Source organism: Mchenga conophoros, linkage group LG17 (assembly GCF_057382185.1).
Source record: "Mchenga conophoros isolate Kocher_MC1m ecotype Shallow Benthic linkage group LG17, M_conophoros_male_GT1.1, whole genome shotgun sequence".
NCBI classification, from domain to species: domain Eukaryota; kingdom Metazoa; phylum Chordata; class Actinopteri; order Cichliformes; family Cichlidae; genus Mchenga; species Mchenga conophoros.
Genome location: NC_140542.1, coordinates 32,511,309 through 32,531,774, shown reverse-complemented (window position 1 = coordinate 32,531,774; position 20,466 = coordinate 32,511,309). Strand labels below are relative to the sequence as shown.

Here is a 20,466-nt window from a genome sequence, read left to right as displayed (position 1 = left end):
ACATTTTAAAATTTGCCCTTATCTAATTATTCAAGCAGCAGGTGCATAGCCCGTGTTCAACATGAGTAATGCATCACATGACGCTTGCATATGCTATAATTTTTGATATATATATATATATATGTGTGTGTGTGTGTGTGTGTGTGTGTGTGTGTGTGTGTGTGGCTAGATAGATATGTGCCACTATCATATTCAGACATATTATGCATACAGTTATTGTTTTAGCCAGCTGGCAGCAATTAGCTTAACTACTTTACCTTTTTCTACCCTTTTTCTATTTTAATTCGCACTTGTTATTAGTGGGTGCATGAGCTCGGTAGAAAAATAGTCTGTCTGTTGAATTCATTTAGATAACCTGAAGTGATAAAATGTAGTAAAAATACTTCCTTTATGTGACATGACTCAAATGTAAGGGGGGGTTTATTAGTAAGACCCCATGCCTGCACCAACAGGTTTGTTTTCAACTGAACTTGTCTGGAAACAAGGTAGGCGTGCAGTTACAAACTGTATTTCTCTGTTTTGCAAAAAACCATTGTAGTTTAACATATATATGTGCGAACTTAAAACAAAAAAAGCTAACATAGCTGTATTACCTTAGAAGCTGTTGCTGGCCTTTTGCAGTTAAGCTAACTAGCTTAAGGATGCTAGGCGGGTTAAATGGCATTCACACCATTGAAAATAGTTCCAGTCATGTATTTATATGCACCTAAAATATCACAAAACAGTTGGTTGTTTTCATTATTTGTTACAAACAAGTGAAGGAAGTTGTAATGAAGGTAGGACAGGTAAGGCTAAGTGCTTATTTGGCATAAGTTGGGAAAGCTAGTGTTTAGCAGACTAGCTAGCCAGTGACATGCCATTAGATATGTTTTAGTTAAAAAAATGTGATTATTCAACACCAACTATCCAAACAACTGAAAACATAAGCGATGTTATTGATGAGAAATGTATGATCACATTAGTGTTATTACTAATAAACTTAGTCAACAGCTGAAAAAGCTACTCATGCTTTTTTTAAATGTAGTTTGAAGTCAGTATTTATAAACCAATGCCATTTGGAAATTTAAAAATAAAGTAGAAAACAACATGAAGTTGTAAGAAACCAATTTGTCATCTGGTATATTTAAGGAGATCAGTGGGAGTTGTCCTTGGAAATACATTTTTAAAAGGAGAACCTTTTACTTGTTCTCATGTATCACATATAACTTGTCATATAGTTACACAAATCTTTAAATTTACTTGAATTCATTTAAAGAAGAAAAATAAACTCGTCAATTTCCTTTGGAGGAAAACTTTAAGCGCACAACTGTGTTTTATGCACTTCTAAATCATATTCTGTATAAAATTGTGATTAAAAACAATAAATATTCATTTAGTAAATCAAACCGTATCACCACAAATGCGAATAACTCGTTCACGTTTGTCAGTAATTTTGGTTATTTTGGTTAATTAGTTGGTATTTTATTAAATTGGCAGTGTAAATTATTTTATCTGCCAATTTAACTTCTGGGTGGGTACAAACACCCTGGTGTGCTTCGGAGTTTGCGTCGTGGACTCTTCTGGAGAGGTCTGTGTCCTCGAAAAGGTTGCGCGTTTTGGGGGTTAATCAACGCTATAACCGAGACACTGGATAAAAAGCTGGTCAATTTGTCAACTTTTTGTAATTAAAAAAGACCAAATCATCTCCCTTTTCCGTACTGTCCCTCTAAAGTGCCGATATTTTTAGCTAAAATTGGACGTAGAGGGTGCACCTTTGCGCAGAGACTGGTTTAACGCTGAGAGGCTCCTCTGGGTGCACAAAGACAGCGGCTCGCAGAGGAACTTGTTCAGAGTGAACCAGGGACGCTGGGAGGCGAAATAAACAATCTCCGGACTCGAAGTAGCAACGGTCGAGCAGTTTTATCTCTCGAAACACGCTATTCCGCCACCCATCCGAGAAAAACAAGGTAAGGACTTGGTTTAAATACGTTTCAGCGGGACTTGAGGGCTACGGAGCGGGTTGAACCTCCTTCGCTTTGGCTTCCCGAGCATGGTTGTTTTTGCAGAAAATGGCGTCATCGCCCTCTTGTTTCTGCCTGGCCGCGGCGGGGAGAGGAATAGTTTCAGAGACTTGTAGCAGTCTTTTACACGCGGCGTTTACTTCCTCAATGGTAAAATCTCCTACCGCGATGTGTTTTATTCAACAGAGACCGGTCAAAATACGGGGTTGTTCACCAATTCGCTCGGTAGAAGGACGCGCAAAGATGGAAGGGTCACCGGTCCTGTGCGCCAAGCTGCTTCTTGGAAAAGGTGCCACGGAGCCGCAAAACGCAGCGTTTCACATTCGCCGTGATATCATCCCCGGCCACTCCAGGATAATCCAAATGATCGGGGACGTTTTAGTGTTGCGGTCACGGTGGCGATGGACGGATTCGTGCGAGAGCTGCACCTTGTCTTTGTGTGTATTTTATTCGGGTTAGCTCGTTTTTACGCCGCACTCCCCTGCCATGCTGCAATAGTTACGAGGGGCCTCTCTTTAACGGCGTGAAAGGTGCATTTTATACTTGGCCTTTTCTTTGATCACGTTAAGCTGCTCTTTTGTTGCTCAAAACAGTGGCGTTTTTTAGGCTGACAATATAACCGTGTAAAAGGAGATTTTCGGGGATAATGGGGGGCGATGCAAATCGTGCCATGAGAACGACGACTGCTCTGCGCTCTGGTTCGCGGTTTACCAGACGAAGATAGCCTGAATGAGGTAAAAAATAAAAGTCTTTTGAGCGAATCGCACAGTTTGCACAAAACCGGGGAAGTCCGGCGCTGCGCAATGATTGTGCTGTTGCTTTGCGCAGAGAACGGTGGCAGCTGCTGTAACCGCCGCCACCTTTTCGCCGCTATATTTTTTGTGTGTGTTGGCCAACCTTTTGTAAATAGTTGGACTCTTGGATAAAAGAGCACAATAGCATTCATGCGGGCCCTTTATGGCCTGTGAATGTGGTCCTAAGTCACACTCTGGCTGTCCTGTCTTTCGCCGTCAGCTACGTGCATGCGTCCTAGCTCTGGCCACCACACATCCACCATAGCGAGGCCACTGGGTTCCCTGTGTATACGCTCTGCTTGGTTCCTCCTGTGGCCAAAAGTCGATGACGGATCGTGTGGTGAGTGCTAGCACAGGCCACTGGGATTAAATCGAAACAACCACAAAAAATCAGCCACGGAGACTGCACATCGCTCGCTCCGTGCACATTTTTATTAAGTTTCCTGAGTTATGCAACCGCATCCCCGTAGAGCGAACTGCTCATCCGCCTTTATTTACTCGTCCCCCGCCGTCGGATGGATATTTCTGTGGTAATATCTGGTGAATTGGACCAGTCCCTGTGGCGACGACACCGAATTAGGAAGATATGTCATTTGCAAATCACCCAGTGCCATTTGCGTCACAGCCCGCGGCCTCGCACGCCCATGGGGGGCGATGGAGTTGCAAATGGAGACTGTGTGTGTGTGCTGACGCTGCCCCAGCTGAACGAGAACCAATAGACACGGACTCGGGCGGCAACAATCGCCGTGCGCTTTCACTCTCCAGTAGTGCACCGACTTGGATTTCGTATAAACACGGAAGATCGCGCCGTTTATTCGAGATGGTTATGTTTCCATCGCTCTCCCTGGGATGCGTAAGTGGATGCGTACACACACTGGTTAAACCTGCTACAGGGCTCGACAGGCCAGCCGGAGAGGAGTATATCCGTCCGGTCCTTTCCTCATGGTGCTCGGTGCATGTGGCTATTGTGAACTCGCTCATGTGGATACACGTCTTTTCCACTGGATCGCGATGATATGGCCGTGAAGCATTTATGAACAGCGCAGAGAATGGGATTGGATTATGATTCGGACACTGGATAAGCACTCGCTCGTTTTTTAGTAACATACACAGCGCGCCACGCGTTTCTGGTTTGGAGATGAGCATGGCGTTTTTACCCAGGAACGTTTTATTTGTTGCCGTTGCGCTTTGGGGCACTGCGCATGGTTTGATCGGCCAGACCGAACTAGAGAACTAAGCCATAAAGTCGTGAAACGGTGATAATGTCAGCTACAGAATCCTTTATAAGATACTGTTGTGCAGTAAAGTCAGTTAAATCACTCTTTTCTAAGCAGTTTTTGAATGTAACGGAAATGCGAGAGCTTTACACGAATTTTGCAGCGATGTCAACATACAGGATTTTGATTCGTGAAATTAATTAATAATATTATCTCATATTACCTGAATTTTTTTTACCTGACTAACCCCCACCTATGTGTTTACATTGAGTTTTTTTTAACATATTTTTTTAACTGTGCAGTTTCCACTTCCTGTACTTTTATTTAAAAAAACAAAAGGTTACAGATCAGTAGAGATTGCTCCCTGTGCTGTGAAACATGTTCCCTAAAGCACAGATGCCACCCTGAGGTAATGGAGTGATATAGGAATCTTTTCTTCTTTGACAGTTTAAAGCTCCCAACTTTGAACTTGCAGGTGGCTGTTATTTCAGTATTTGATTAACTGAAAACTTATTTTGCACTGCATGCTGTCAGAACCTGGCTGCACTGCCCCCTATTGCCTCTGTTTTCTCTATTGCCCTCTGTTCAAGCTGTGACACAGTGCATGAGTAACTTTGACAGAATAGAGATGGTCAGTCTAACCTTCGGGAGTGACATGAATGGATAAGAAGGCCATGAGTTTAGATAACAAAGTGGGCGACAGAGGACTAAAATAAAAAGGAGGGTTAGTCTGAAGTTGACAGAATTGTTCTTCATGAGCAACCACTATATTTTGTTATTCCCTGTATTATATATATTGTTTCATATTACTTTTATATTTGCCATTTTTTTTGGCAAATCTTTTAACTACCTCAGCTTGGCCTCCATTCATTTTATTCTAGGTGTTTATTTCTTTTTAGCAGCTTGAGATAAGAACAGCAGCCAAGACTGCCTGGCTTTCTTCCTTGCTGAGGCACCACAGGTATCTTGGTTTTCACCAGGGTGGATGCTGACTGCAACAGTTAAATGACGTCACTGTATGATTCAGTCAGGTTAATGATGTAGTGTTGTGTTCAGTCTCTGAGTCAGCTTGTCAAACCAGTGTGCAAGTTCAGTCAGTCAACAAGCCTTTTTACCTGCCAGTCACACACCACAGTAGAAACACAGCAAAATATCCATTCAGCCAGGAAACAAGATAATCAATTTCAGCAAAACGGCCAGCAAGCTAGGTAGTAAGTCAACTAGTGAGCCAGGAAACTATGGTGGAGTATTTCGAGTCTACAAAACAATTAAATACACTAGGGCATAGGTGTCAAACTCTGGCCCGCGGGCCAAATTTGGCCCGCAGCCTAATTACATTTGGCCCACAGCCATACCAAATTACTATTAGAGCTGGCCTACTGGTATTATACAGCCAATATATATATTGTTTAGTATTAAGCTTTGCTTGTTCCATATTCAGTTTTTCAGCAAAACGTGTTTGAGTCCATAAGAAAAGATTCATTCTTATATCTGGAGGAATAAATATATTTCAATAAATATTAACGTTAGCCTGCGACTTTGTTCCAGTTTTGAATTTTGGCCCACTGTGTATTTGAGTTTGACACCCCTGCACTAGGGAAACGTATTTTGCAGTGTTCATGGTAAAGACAAGCACAGTTTTCAGTAGATATCAATCTGTCAACAACAACAAAAAAAAGACTTTTTACCTATTGTGATAGAAATATCTGACTAGAACAGTTGTTCAAGGCTGTTGTCACAACAGTGTTGCCTCATTACAGAATAGGGTGGGATCTCAGGTGATCTGTGTGTGTTTTGGATTTCATAGATTGTTGCTTTCTTTCTTTGCCATTCATTGTTGACATCACCCTCTTTGGGGCTTGTACTTAATTATACATTTATGTGTGATTTTTTAAAGCCTTGATATGAAGTAGACTATGCACTGTGCATCCACACCTGGCCTGAAAATGCCCATTATGCATCTCTTGTGGTTTTATTTATTTAAATCTGTGTCTGTGCTCCCTTTCCATGCTTTGCTGCTGCTGCTGCATCTCTTTATGTTGCTCTAATCTGCTGTGTGCTTGCTTTGAATTAAGGCTAAGGACGGTGTCCTGTGGAGAATTTGTTTCATATCTGGTTTGGTCTAATTCAGCTGTTGTGTGTACTGCCACCGAGTGTGCCTTTAAAGGGTGTTCTGGCTCAATTGGGTTGTTGAAAATGATGACATGAAAGCAAGTCAAGATATTAAGTTTCAGCAAACTTTGCTGTGCAATGATTTCTGGGCGAAAATGAAGTTGCTGCTGGGGAGAATGAGTCTGTGTAATAACTCAGCTGGTGTGGTTGTGGTGGTATCGCTCAGGTATTTTCCCATTTGCAACCAAAACGTTGTAGAGAATGATTTCTTTCCACAATGATTAATGTTTGTGAGTTTCAGTATAATATCTCAAGACCAACTGGTGTGTGCATGTATATGAGATCCCATATGTTCCTGGGCAGCAACCTGTTAATGCTATCACACAGGATGTTACTGTAACACACAGTGAGATCAGTTAATCATATTTGAATGTGAATGTTTATTTTCTGTCACCAGTACCTTTCTTGAAGTGAGAAACTCCACCGAATTTATCTAAGCTTGTTTTAGTGTTACAGTTAGAGGGACTATTTTGCAGTTGTACAGATATGTCTCCAAAAATGTTGGGACACTGTGTAAAATGTCAATATACACAGATGCCTCAATCTTAAATGCCTGTCCACCTAAGGGCCATGGAGGTGATATAGAGGGTGAAACACAAACTGGACAGCTTTCAAGTCTTTTGCAGTCATAACAAATATTTCTTTTGACATTGGGAGAAACTCCAATCAGGCACAGGGAGAACATACAAGCTTCACATAGAAAGGCCACATCTAGCCATCCAGTTTGAACAGGAACGCTCTTGGTGTCATGCAAAATGTTAAGTAACAGGACAGGGGGATAAAATTTGGAAAAGTTGTGGAGGTTGAACAGATTTGTTTTTGAGCAGTTTCAGAGTAAGACGTCTCAATCTAAGATACTTTGGGATTTCCATCATCTGTTGTACATGTTATCGTTAATTCATTCAAACAGTTTGGAGAAATCAGTGTATGCAAGGGACAAATAAAAAAAATAAATAAAATTTGGTTGCGCCAGCAGCAGTTCATTTAAAGCAGATACGATTCAGTAGTGAAACTCACTGTGTGGGCTCAGGAACGCTTCCAGTAACCGTTCTCAGTGAACACAGTATGTTGCTGTATCCACAGTTGCAAGTTGAAACTGTCATGTATAAAAACAAAACAAAACATTTCTCACAAAACATTACATTTCTATTAGGCTAATTTTAGCTTATGTTAAGAGTTATTAGACAACTGCAACCTGCTGTTTTATTATTATTATTATTATTTTTGCATTGCGTTAGTTTTTCTTCACCTTCCTCTCACACATTGTGTGTGTGTGTGTGTGTGTATGTGTGGAGCTGACAGGAGACAGCTGAAGTGCAATAATATGAATCGAGTTAATGAGGACACCTTATGTTACTCAAGTCCAGTAAAAGCTTTCCAGCAAGAGTTACACCAAACCAACGTCCTTCCAGCTTCTACCCTGTGTAACGTCTCTGACTGAGACGGAGAGCTTTGAGCTTTTCAGTCATGCCAACTTATTTGAGGAGAGTTTGTGGTAAAGTGTAAAACTTCTGGAAATATTCAAGAAAAGCTGCTGGTGTAGTAGGTGTGAAACACCTCCGAACTATTCTTTTTTTTGCTGTTAACATCTTCTGTGGTACATTAGCTCCCACTCTGGTTGATTGTGTGGTGAAGTGAACACAGAAAATCAGAGAACTGAATTGAACAGATAGGTAGGTAGGTAGGTTGCTAGATAGATATCAGTGACAACATGGGACCTACGAAAAAGATCAATACAAAAGATCCAAATAGTGGATTGCCGTATTCTTGATCAACATCCTACTTTTTCTGGGGCCCAGCTCACCTTGAAACCTGTTAGTAGCTTACATTTCAAAAGCCAACATCCTGGGAACATTGGTGCATGTGACATGCTTAACTTGCACCTGTGCAAAGGTACTGGTAGTTAAACCAATTGGTTTCACTACTCAGAGTGCTGTTTAAAGGAAGAGGTGTCTTTCCCTGTCCTTCAGTCAGACTTTCAAAGTATGGATGTGGAGAAAAATTTGGAGATTTTGGATAGTGATACTTTTGGAAAACATGAGGCGGCCAAGTGGACCTCCTCCAAGTGGACCTCCTCCAAGTGGACCTCCTCCAAGTGGACGTCCTCTTCCTATATACATATTGCACATTTTCGAGAATACAAGCAATAAAGGGAAAGGGTCACCACCACCGTATATAAACGGTCCATTCTGTGATTCACCGTGTGGAAAGTGTTTACATTCAAGCAGCGCACAATATCACTGCCTCCATACTGTGCTGTAGTCATTCTTGGTATACCTGCCAGCAGCTAGCATCATGTCAGTGTATAGAGTTCGTCCATTAGGAGGAAGTCTTCTCCAGCGGCCACAGGAAATGACTAGTAGATCATGATTGCTGCCATCTATCTAATGGCTGTGGTGCTACATAAGCAGTACATCTTATAATAATGCACACTTAGATGTTTAAATATTATGTAGCAAATATTTCTTTATCTGCTATACCATAGAAAGCTGAGGTTTCACTGCAGCATAGAAAAAGTTATTTTCTTCTGTTGTGAATTTACCTTATCTATTTTCTCTCAAAAGGAAAATTATGATTTTTCTCCTAAAATAAGAGATGTTCCCAGATGGGAAACTCAGTTTACAAATTGGATTCATCATAGTATTAACAGAATTCACTATGGATTGCCGCTACAGCTGAAACTCACACTCAGGTGTAATTTGTGAACTACTGAGCAATGGATGCCTGCTTGTTTTGCTGGGAATGGGTATACTGGAGTATTTGAATTGAAATTTTACAGCTGGAAATGGTAATGGTACTCAGGCAGTGAGTCATACTAGCCAGGTAGTGGGTGATTTGTTCAGAGTTATATTAGTATATAGGAGAGGAGAAGAGTTGAGCTCTTATTTTTAGAATATAAGAAACATGTGATTAATTCTTAAGATTGTCAGCTTTGAGACTGTATTTCCAAGTGCCTCAGGCAATTTAGTCCCAGCTCAGCCTTTCATTGCAAACACAAGCTCATATCATTCATCTTTTTCTGCATTATCAGCTATTGTTCAGCAGTTGTTTATCAAGGACTGTTCTGAGGAGGATGGAAGGAAATGCCTTTTTCAAACCTGTTTCTTCTTTATTGATCTTTTGAAATTGGTCTTACAGCATTTGTGGAGCATCGTTTTCTTTCTGAGAGACAATTTCACAGAGCATCACTGTACTAGATGTACAATGCATAGTTTTCTCAACAGATAATGTTTTTTTAAACATGAAAGGTGAGGATAACAATAATCACGGCTGCCAATATATTTAAAAGGTAAACATTAGTATACATTAGAATGGAGTGAAAGATGATTGATGGCCCCAAAAGTAGAATTTTAGAACTACTTAAAATATCTGACATTTTGATAAATGTGAGGAAAATAACATGATTTTAGGCCAATGTGCTAACCATGCTAATATCGCCATTTCCAGTCTGAGCCACATTGGTGTCATTACCAGAGTCATAACACGGATCAGTCCTTCATAACCACCTCTGTCTGTTGCCATACAAATGTGAGAGTCCCCTGTGTGTTGTTGACATGTGTGTTGTTAAAGGTGTTTGTTTTCAGCCTTTGCAGTACATGATGCCTCTTTAAGGTATCAGTCACACAGGCCTAGAGACTGGTCAGTGAGTAACTGACATCCAGCAGGTCACCAACTGATCTCTAGGACTCAATGACTGGAGCCTAAGGCAGTGTCCACGGTGGTAGGGTCAGCTCCAGCAGACTGGGAAGAATGGCATTATTAGCTGGAGTTATCAGTTATTAGGTGCTGCTAGTCTTGGGTCGAGATGTGTGTCTGTTTTGATACTATGGTATATTCAAATATGTAGATAAACTTATGTGTCAATTTGCTGTATAGTACTTGTCTTGTAGATGTGATTGGAAAACGGTAACAAACATTTCTGATAGTTCTAGATTTAGTATGAAACTCAGATGCTTAGATAATTTCAAATGTACTTTTGCATGCATAGTTCTTTGTGGTCAGAGTGACAGAAACTTGTAATCTGTGTTTGTTTTCTGTAATAATATATTCGTATTCAGGATAGTAGAGTGCTTGAATGCATCCCAGCATGCATTAAGTGAAACACTGAGAAATACCTTAAGCAGGTCATGAGGGGCCACTGAGCTAATGGATTAACACAAAATAGATAGACAGTTTTTCTTAAATGCATACTAAGAGCAATGTAGGGTTCCTCACCAGTATTAAATGTTTTTAGACTTTCACAAACATGGTGTACAAATTACACTCAGGAAGATCAAAGATCTTTTTTTGCTGAGCAGTGAAGGATAGGAGGGGGATAAGTCCACAGTAGCTTCAAATTTAGCACTGCCTTTATATGTTGTATTAACTAAGGTTAACTCTACTATTTTTTTTTAAATAAAGAAACAGAAATTTTAAATGAGCTTGTTTCCTTACTCCCCAGTAGTCGGCAGGGTAGACAGACTTTCCGGTCAAAGTCCTCATTTCCCATTATAGTTAATGGCTGGTGTTAATCTCCCTCCTGATAAAAATAGAGCTTAACTGGGTAGGTGCATGATGTATTAATATGCCTGCTCTTAATTTTAGTTGAAAATACATAAATTTAATTGAATAGTTCTGTTAGAAATTCTGACTTTGTTACTGTTGACCTGTAGCATCCATGCTGTCCTTTCCTTTTTTTTTTAGATAGACAAGATAAAAACAAATGCATTCCCACAGACTGACATTTTCTATGTCTCCAGCCATGGCTCCACTCTAGTTGAGCTCATCTGTTAAGTAGCTGCTCCATTATTGCAAGTATCCTCTGCTGTGGCATTATTGCATAGTGCTTGACTGGTTCATCATTAGTGCTAAAAGTCGGGATCCAGAGATGAAAAGGCGTGCTGTGGTTCTTAACGATGCCTGGCACACTAGAAATGTAAATTCAGGAACAATCTATATATAAAGTCTCTCTCTCTCTCTCTCTCTCTCTCTCTCGCCCTCTCTCTCTCTCTCTCTCTCTCTCTCTCTCGCCCTCTCTCGCCCTCTCTCTCTCTCTCTCTATACACACACACACACACACACACACACACACACACACACACACACATATATATATATATATATATATATATATATATATATATATATATATATATATATATATATATATATATATATATATATATATATGACTTATTTAACAGAGTTGCATTGATGGTTAAGAACAGCATCTCGCCTGCTGTTCTTAACCATCAGGCCAGGCATAATTTTGCCCCCACTTGAGGTATACTAAACATCTTTTGCATTGAGAGGTGTGTTGCGTTGTGACAGCTAGCTTCAAGCCCTTGGTCTTGTAGAAAACATTATAAAACTTTTAAACTAAAAAAACCCCATTTTCATTACATGCTTTGTCTCCCTCTGCTGGAGTTTCAGTAGCAGTTAAAGTGTTTCTGAGTGGGGGACATGCCTGTACATGGGACAGCGTGCTTTGACACTGGCTTTGTCTTGAAGCATTCGGGGCCCCCGCTGCATCTACTGACACAACTGTCGCTGTTTGCCTAATGTCCCTTTCCCTGTAGTTGAAGGTCATAGTGATTAATTTCAGAATATTAGTTTCAATACTTAATAAACTTAGTATAAAATCTCAAAATCTTCGCTACTACATCTTTGCTTCAGGCATAGAGTTGATGTGATCTAATTTCAGTTGGTGATCTGTGCTTTCCCTTCTTGATATTCATCCAATTTGTTTTGTGTTTCCTTGCTGTCTCTTAAATCCAAATTACCACAAATTTGGGATGCTCATAGTATGTCATAGCCAAACTGCTTCAAGCCACTGTCACTTGCAGCACCTTATTAGTTCAACGTTGGACTCTTCATACATTTAAAACTTGTTCTCTGGCAAAAAACAACAAAAGTCACTCTGCAGATTGCAGTGACAGCTAACGTAGGCTTCTTGTTGTTAGATCTTATGGCAAAAGATGGCAAATTTTGGAAAAGTGAGGTTGTTCAGCATGTGCCTCTGAAGCTGGATGATCTTATGTTAAAAAAATACGTCCAGTAATATGATGTCTAAATGACCACTAGAGGGCAGCAACTCATACTGTTTCACACCTAAATCTGTAATACAAAGCTATGGTAGATTTGTTATGATACAGAGCAACCAATGAAAAGTATCTTTACAGCATCCACAACAATTTGGCACTGCAGTTCTCAGTCTGACTCATAAAGGACTCAAGTGGGTAACTCATTCAAAACCACTGGCTCTGCACTTCCACCAATACAGTTCCTGTATCAAAAGGAAACTTGTAACAAAACAAAGCCCACTTAAAAGCAGTTTCAGATTCCACACACCCAGTATCTATATTAGACCTTGTTATGGGTGTGTTTTCTACATGTTGTATTGTAACTTATGTGGCTGTGTTTAAGAAGTGAAACTTTTTTTCTCTACCAGTTTTCTTACAGATTCTTGATTTGGACACCACAGTGTTGCAAAAATGGGTAAAAAAAAAGTATTTTATGCACATTTTCTCTCTCTCTTTGGGTTTGCTGATTGCACCAATTCTTGCTTCAATAGAATTACCTGTGACAACTTATTTTAATGCAGATTGAATCAATCTTTACACTGCTGCAGAATGGTTACAACTATAAGGTGTTCTTAGAAGAAATATATGCTGCATATCAATTAGGAGAAACAATATTCATGAGCCAGAGTACTCCGTTACAAATGCACACATAGAGATGGTGCAAATCATGTAGTGTATTGGTTCATGGTAACATTGCAGACTGTTCTCATCAACTTTCTGTAAAACTCCCACATCTTCTGAAGACTAACGCACGTGGAAGATGATATTAAATGGGCAACATTGGTAGCATTTTATTTAAAGTTTAGATTGTGTGACTTACAATTCTTTCACTAGTCTGCTTCGCTGATGTTGATAATGTATCATGGCTTTGTGTAATCTGCACACAAACAATCCTTTACAAATGTATTGCAAGTGTACATCTGTAAACAAGAAAACAGTGCACAGTTAAGATATGAGAAACTATAATTTGTTTAATTCTTTAGACAGCTTTTCATGCTTTAGTGGCTTTTCCAGCAGAAGTTAATTCTTTCAGTCCAGTTCTTGGCTCATGTGGAGTGTTGTTGCAGGTTACAGGTGTATGCTGGTAGTGAACGTGTGGGGCAGCAGGCCAGTCTTGGCAGCATGGTGAAGGCCCAGAAGTCAGCTGGGAGGAAGAGCTCTAACTGTCCCCGCAGACAGGTACTGGACAAAAGAAAATCTAACAATGCCTGTCTGATTGTAAAGTCACACTTCATTTATGTTAGACCCAAATGAAACCTAACCTATTATTGAAATAACTCCTGCCACATGTTACAAAATTTACTGGATGTGAACTAGGGAAAACTTGAATTCTGTCCTTATATATTTCCCTTTAAGTACCCCCTTTTGTTTGTCCTAGCCCCTGTGTTGTTTGTGTTTTTTTTGTAGCATGTGTATTGTGCCTGCAGTCATTACAGTGTGCCACAGCCTTTGCATATGGGAAATAGGAATTGTACAGATACACCAGGTAATACAATTAGTATTTTTATTGTGAAAAAGAGAAAATATGTCAGTGATTGTGTTACAATAGAAGCTTATTTGCAGTCTAGACAAGGATATTTAGACGGCCAGGAAATTTGGAGAAAAAAAAACAAACAGTCAATACGACAAAGTGCAGAGTCTTAGCTTTAATTTGAGTTGTTTTTCATCACTGGGGAGGATAGTTTAGGAGCTGTAGCCCTTTACACATAATGCCAACATTTAGGGGTTTAAAAATAAATCAGACATAAACTAAATCATGTTATATGTTCTAGCCTGGCGGTCAATCTCAACACTCTTTGTATCTACACCAGTGAATCTAGTAGGTCTGCCCTTTCAGCAAGTGAAATGCAGCTCAGCCAGGCTGAGATTATGTAACAACGACTCCACGCAAGGACTTTCTTCACCCTGAAAAGCTTTTTGGGTGCTCTGGCCACTTGTTAAGGATTATTGTCCCACTGAACGATGATAGGTTGTCTGTTGTGTTTCAGCACGTTTGCCTGAATATGTTTAGCAGTGTTTATCCTTTTTCATCTGTCAGTCGTTTAATTATCAATAAATTCTTGTGTACCAGCTCTGCTGACAGCAAAGCATGACATCACCATGTTTGACAAATGAGGTGCTATACTGAGGGTCATAAGCTGTTCCTTTTGTCTTATTTCTGCATGTTTGTTTTTTCATAATTTTGATATAGATGCATTGTTGTAGAGTTCTGTTCCAAGAATTCTTGCCAAAATTTTGTCTTTTGGCGAACTGACACTTTACTTTGTGAGGATTCTGTGTATTTTGCACATTTTTTGAAGCTCAACTAACATCTTCTTTACTTTTTCACTCTTCACGTGTTAATTTTCTTAATAACAAGAAGCCTCACTGCGAAACAGGACACAAAATCTTTAATAATTGTTTTTGAAATTTTGCAATTTGATCACCTTATTAAAGGGGCTATATCTCGAACAATTCTTTTAGTACCACTGTAAACCCTATTAATATGTAGTTTTCATTATTCTGTTTTGGTTCGGTTTGCTGATGCGCAGAGCCCAAGCAGTAACCAAAAACTGTAAATGCCCATATACAAATGCAAATCTACAAATCTTCATTAGAGCCCTGCATCTTTTTTTTGTTGAAGTTATAGACCTCATGATTAAATACCATTCATCGTGTGATTAATGACATATTGCTGTCAATATCCATATGAAAATCAGTCTTGTTAAATAATCATCCGACTGATTTATCTGTTTTGTTTTTTGGGTTTTTTTGATACCGCTTTCACCTGTTCGTTTTATTCTTTATTCCACATGACATTTTTTAAAAGAGTGGAATTTCATAGCCCGCCCACCTACTCTAATCAGTCTTCTTTCTTGTGCTTTGTGCTCACCACTTTCCATTGAAAATGAATCATGAATAGTTGACTGATTGACTGGCAGATGAATTGAAATTCTAAGTGAATGGTGGCACTCCCTGATGTTTTTTTCTTCAGCTCATGACGGTGATTTTTTCCCTCTTTTTCTTAAAGTAAAAACTTACTGTGTTTTTTTTCTTTCCCTTCATCTTTGCACTTGAACCATTGGTTGAAATAAATCTGTCTGGGTCCACTGGGTTCATTAGGTTACGTGTGTATTGCACAAATGGGATATTTTTTGGGCTATTTTGCAGCTATTTGTTTAAGCCACGATATGGCAATGTGTCCGTTTGTATGTCTTTGTGCCTTAGTGTCCAACCGGCCCACTTGTCCTGTGGTGATGTGCTGTAATGTAGTTAATGTGGAGTCATTTATCCCTCTTCAAGGACAGCGGGGACACGAGGAGTTAGCGAGGCAGACACAGACAGAGAGGGAATGAGGATAAATTGGTGGGTGGCAGAGGAGCTAAGATTGGGGACTTGGATAGAAAGGAGGTCTGGTTAAGAGACATAAATACACACACAGACAAACATGCTGTGTGTGCACACATTGAGGAGTTGATGGGGAGTCACTTATCTGCTGGGGGGTAGCTGTGTGAGACAAGGTTAATGTTCCTCTACAAAATTTCTGGATGCTCAGGAGACATGTGCGCAGAGACGTATACACGGCCAGCTGTTGTGGTCCTTCATTCTGCCCAACAATTGGCATTAATTCAGGACAAAGACAGCTACTAATTGTATTTTTAAGGAGCTCTCTTCTAATTTACTTGTCTATGAATGCATGAATTTTCAGTCTTCATTAGGTAACATTTATAATTTCAAACTATTTTTTAAATTCTTGCCCAGATGGAAAAGAAATTGTAAAAACTTATAAAAGACTTGCATAAGATGTGGCCTACTTCATATAGTGAATCATATAAGGCTTATATGATTTACTCATGAAAGTGGCCACTTTCTCATTACTTTCATATATTGTTTTAGTAAGTATCCAAAACGTACAAGTTTCATTTATATAATTTTTCAAGGGATCTTATATCTGTTTTCACTCTTGTGTGCTTTTCATACAAGTTTCACACAAGACAGATACAAACCTTATAAGATTTATATATATCTTTTCCATATGAGTGGACTCTGCTAGAGTAGCTTTGTAGGATACACTGATTAAAATAATCTTTATTTACTATGCACTAGACCTTGGTGCAGCCCTTTGTATTCATCCACTGTCTAAAACAAGCCAACTTTCTTCTCATTGGCTTCCCTTTGCAAACAGAACCTTTTATCAGGGGTGCGTTCCTGAGACGAACCTATTAACTATAAAGAAGTTATTTAAAGCTTTTGTCTCATAAGCAGTCCCACATATGCTAGTATCCATCACTGCAGTGGCTTGCCCTTTTTACCTACAGTGTTAGTCACTTTCCCTTTGACAGCTACTATCTAAAGCAGTTAAAGATTTTTTGGATTTGTCTCCCTCCAGTGGTTGTATATATATCACAGTGGCAGGCAGCAATTCTTGCTGATGTCCACAGTACCCACAGGAGCATGGAGATTACAGTGGCTTTAATTATAAATGCAGTCCGTTTTATTTGTGTGTCTTATGTTGTCATGTCTGGCTTTCTTGTCAGAGTGGTGTTCAGCCAGAGATGGAGGGAGGCCAACTCCATTCGGACACCCAACATCAACAGGTGCAACCCAGACATGGAGATCAGTGCTCTGATCAGCTTCATCTTCAGACCTCTGCTTCAGCTGAGGCGCTGCCGGTGAAATGGGACCAGAAGGAAACTCCAGTGGATGTTCAGGAAAGGGGCAACTCTGCTGGACAGCACCAGGGTAAGCCTCTGTGGAAGCCCATTCCCCCTCTACTGCCTGAGCCTCATAGGAACACTACCACTCAGACCAGGGACCAGAGCTGCCAGACTGAGGAGCAGTTTCTGCAGACGAGTGCCTGCAAACATGGCCAGAACACAGGTGAGTATGACTGTTGTGTGCAGACTCAAGCTGTTGCACTTAAGGTTTTGAGTCGTCCGTTTATCCCATTCTCATGAGCTCATTGTTTGAGGAAAGGGTATGGGAAAATGTAGCACAACCGTTTGCTTGGTCTCATGGATGAATTGATAGATGTTGCTGGTCAGAGCTACATAATTCAAGAATAAGACAAATGTTCAAAAGGACAAAATTCAAAGGGTTAAAGGTCAGCTAAATCAACATCAGTATGTTTTGCAAAAACACTTTTCAGGGCAGTGTTTAACACTATAAAAGAAGAACAGACGAGGCTATTGTTACCACATTTGTCATTTGGTCTGTTGCATTAGTCTTTTTGCTATCCTTCAAGTTCTTCACCAAGTATATTAGTAGTCTGGACAGACATGGCTGTAAACTGCAGCATGGCTGGCTGGCATACAACCTCATGGTGGGAATTTTAGTCTTCACTCTGCACTACTCGCTGCTTTGATTCATCCACCTACAGGCTAAAACTGTCTGTCAGCCTCCTGTCAGGGCGCTGGAGTAAGGCTGGACTCCAAAGTCAAAGTGAATGGTTTGTTTATACACAGAAAATGGGAACTGCCTTTGGCTTTGAGCACCACTCTGGGCACCACTGGTTAGCTGGAGCTGTCAGACGTTTATGAAAGTTTTATTTGGGAACTGATTTATTACACTAGTTTTTTTTTTTTTTTGCATTACTCCTCCATTCTGCTGGTGAGAATGGGATTAAATCCAATAGAAATGTATAGAGAAATGAACACAGTCCTAGTTTAAGAATAAGACGTAACCCATTATTGATTAACTTGGAAAAAATAGTCCTAATTCTCCACTTAGGATGAGAACTTGGAAAGATTTTCATGGCCAGATTGTGCAGTTGTCACATCTGTCCTGCTTATGTGGTGTGATTACTTTTAGCTAATGTGTTTCATGACCCCAAAACCAAGCTAAGCTTTTGGATAGAGTTGTAATTTGTACTACAAGGCTATGAAATCTACTTTTTATAATGACAGATGTTCTGTCTGAATTCTGAAATATTTGCTTTATTCTATTCTTTTGGTTTGTTAGATGAACCTTCCCTGCCTTTCATTCACAGTAGCATTCCTTCTTGTCTCATGTTTTCAGAATAGAAGAGGTGTTTTTATGCATCTCACATATGTGTACACTGATACTGTGTTAATGTCATATAGTTCTGGTAGCAATAAAGACACTGCACAGAGAAGCTCTGGTTGATCTGACTCTCTTGCAGAGGGGGATGTGGAGGTCAGAGTGGTCACTAACCTTCACCCCTGGGATTATAGCAGCATACGCAGGGGAGGTGTTGGGGGATGGTAAAGAGGAAAACATGTTCTGTCACACATTAATACATAATCTTCATCTCTATCAAAGCCTCTCACACAGTTGTCATTTACCTTTCTGTCTCTGTCTCTTCCTGCCACCTTCTCTGTGGGTGTATTACTCTGTAAGCTAGTCTCTTTCACTTTTATGTGTCTCTCAGGGTGTTTTCACACCTCTACTGTTTAGTTTGTCTGAGCAGAACAACCACACTGAGACCTATGGATGAGTGGTCTGGGTCTAGTTCACGAAAAACTCCAGAGCAGTTTGTTTACAGTTAAAATGTGATCTAACCTCAGTCCGACGAACTGTGAAATATCACCCAGATATACTGTTTAGAGAAATTCTCCGTGTTATCAAGAACACAGTACCTTTTTCATTTTGTTTTATTGCTGCTGCCCCAGTAACATCTAGCCAATAAGCAGACTCAATGTTCTCACTTGGTTCACTTGGAGTTTGCTTGGGCTTTTTCTCTGTGTGAAACAAAACCCACATCTTGGAAAGAGGCTACACGCTTACAAACTCATGAAAGAATTCAGATCAGAGTAAACCAACCACAGTTACACCACTTTCACACAAAACAGGTCTACTCAAGGTGTGTATGGCATTTTGAGTAGACCTGCCTCCCAGTATTGTAGAAACTTCTTAAAAGTAGACAATTGATAACTAGATGAAAGTAATGTGATAACTTTGTATTGTTTATAAACATGCTGTTTAAAAATAAAATATTGATACCACTAAAGCAGTGGTCCCCAACCCCCGGGCCTCGGACCGGTACCGGTCCTTGAGTCGTTTGGTACCGGGTCGCGAGAGTTGACGCTCAGGTGTGAAATGTATGGTTTTCAGGGTTTTTATCGGGTTTCAGCGTTATTTTGTTATCGTTTTTATCGTTAACTCAGTTTTCCTGGGTCTTTTCACGTGTGTTATGAATAAATCTTCTGTTTTTCGGTACCGGTACTAGTTTTATTTTGTTGTATTTATCCGCGACACCTTAAAGGCCAGTCCGTAAAAATACTGTCGGGCATAAACCGGTCCGTGGCGCAAAAAGGGTTGGGGACCGCTGCACTAAAGGACATGTGAAATAATTATGTAATTGTTCTTTTTGTTTGCCTTTGTTAAAGTTATACTGACTTAACTTGATAAAAAAAGACAAAAGACAAAACCCTTTATCACATTTTCTATTCATATCACAGTAATGTTGTTGCCTTGATGCATTTTAATCACAGTAATCATGACTTAAAAATCTGGCTGCCCTAGTTGGCATTAAAATATATTGTACCAGTGCAAAATTTTTAAACATGAAATGTCTCAGCTTCTGAATTCCAACATGAGATTAATTAACGTCATCTTGGAAATAGCAGAGCTTTCCACGAATTAACAGAATGCCAGTCAAAGGGTACCGCTACAATCTCCAAGATACACAAATGGTAGTTTGTGGGCTGTAATATATGTGCATGCTTCAGAGGGAGACAAACAGTGGATATTTGTCACAACTGGAAGCAATGATAATGTTTTATTTGGAGCCTTGTGGTAGCCTTGCTTTTACAAACAGCTCTTTTGTCGCAGTAGAAACAATGTTCTCAATGGCATCTTATTTTTTGAGGTGATAACAGGGTGTGTGGTGGTGTATGTGAAGGTAAACACCCCGTGGTTGTTTGTATGCCCATCTCAGATTGTATTGATGTAAAAAAAAATTGTTCATGGAATACAAAAAAATAATTACATACAAAATAAAAATTATGCCCTCATTCTACCTTTTATTATAGAGGAGGTAGGATGAGGGCACTTTACCTACCCATAAGTCATTTCAGTAAACCACTGCAGGTCTTTCAGCCACAGTCAGCTTCTATAAATAATGCAAGAACCAAAGCTCTGCTCCTGCTATGTTATATTTAATGTTTTATACAACAGAAAACTAAATTTGTTTGACTCTAAGACCAATACGTTCAAACTTCTTTCTTTCCATGAATGTGTGCTGATTGTGTTCATTGTGTTGTGGCACAGGATGTTGTGA

At 39.8% G+C, this 20,466-nt stretch overlaps 1 protein-coding gene across 9 annotated transcripts in view; it reads left to right on the top strand.

Annotated features, from left to right (window-relative positions):
• The first annotated feature begins 266 nt into the window (after positions 1–266).
• Positions 267–20,466, top strand: part of znf800b (zinc finger protein 800b) — a 32,046-nt gene continuing 11,846 nt past the window's right edge. The window contains exons 1-4 of one of the 9 annotated variants that reach the window (XM_085251714.1): positions 267–485; positions 12,614–12,660; positions 13,313–13,424; positions 16,763–17,105. In XM_085251714.1, the coding sequence (XP_085107840.1) occupies positions 13,368–13,424; positions 16,763–17,105 (400 nt within the window). In that variant the 5' untranslated portion in view covers positions 267–485; positions 12,614–12,660; positions 13,313–13,367. Of the gene's footprint in view, positions 486–708; positions 786–1,560; positions 1,947–3,346; positions 3,648–12,613; positions 12,661–13,312; positions 13,425–16,762; positions 17,106–20,466 lie in introns of those variants that run through there. The other 8 variants (XM_085251712.1, XM_085251708.1, XM_085251713.1 and 5 more) reach the window with 8 other exon arrangements.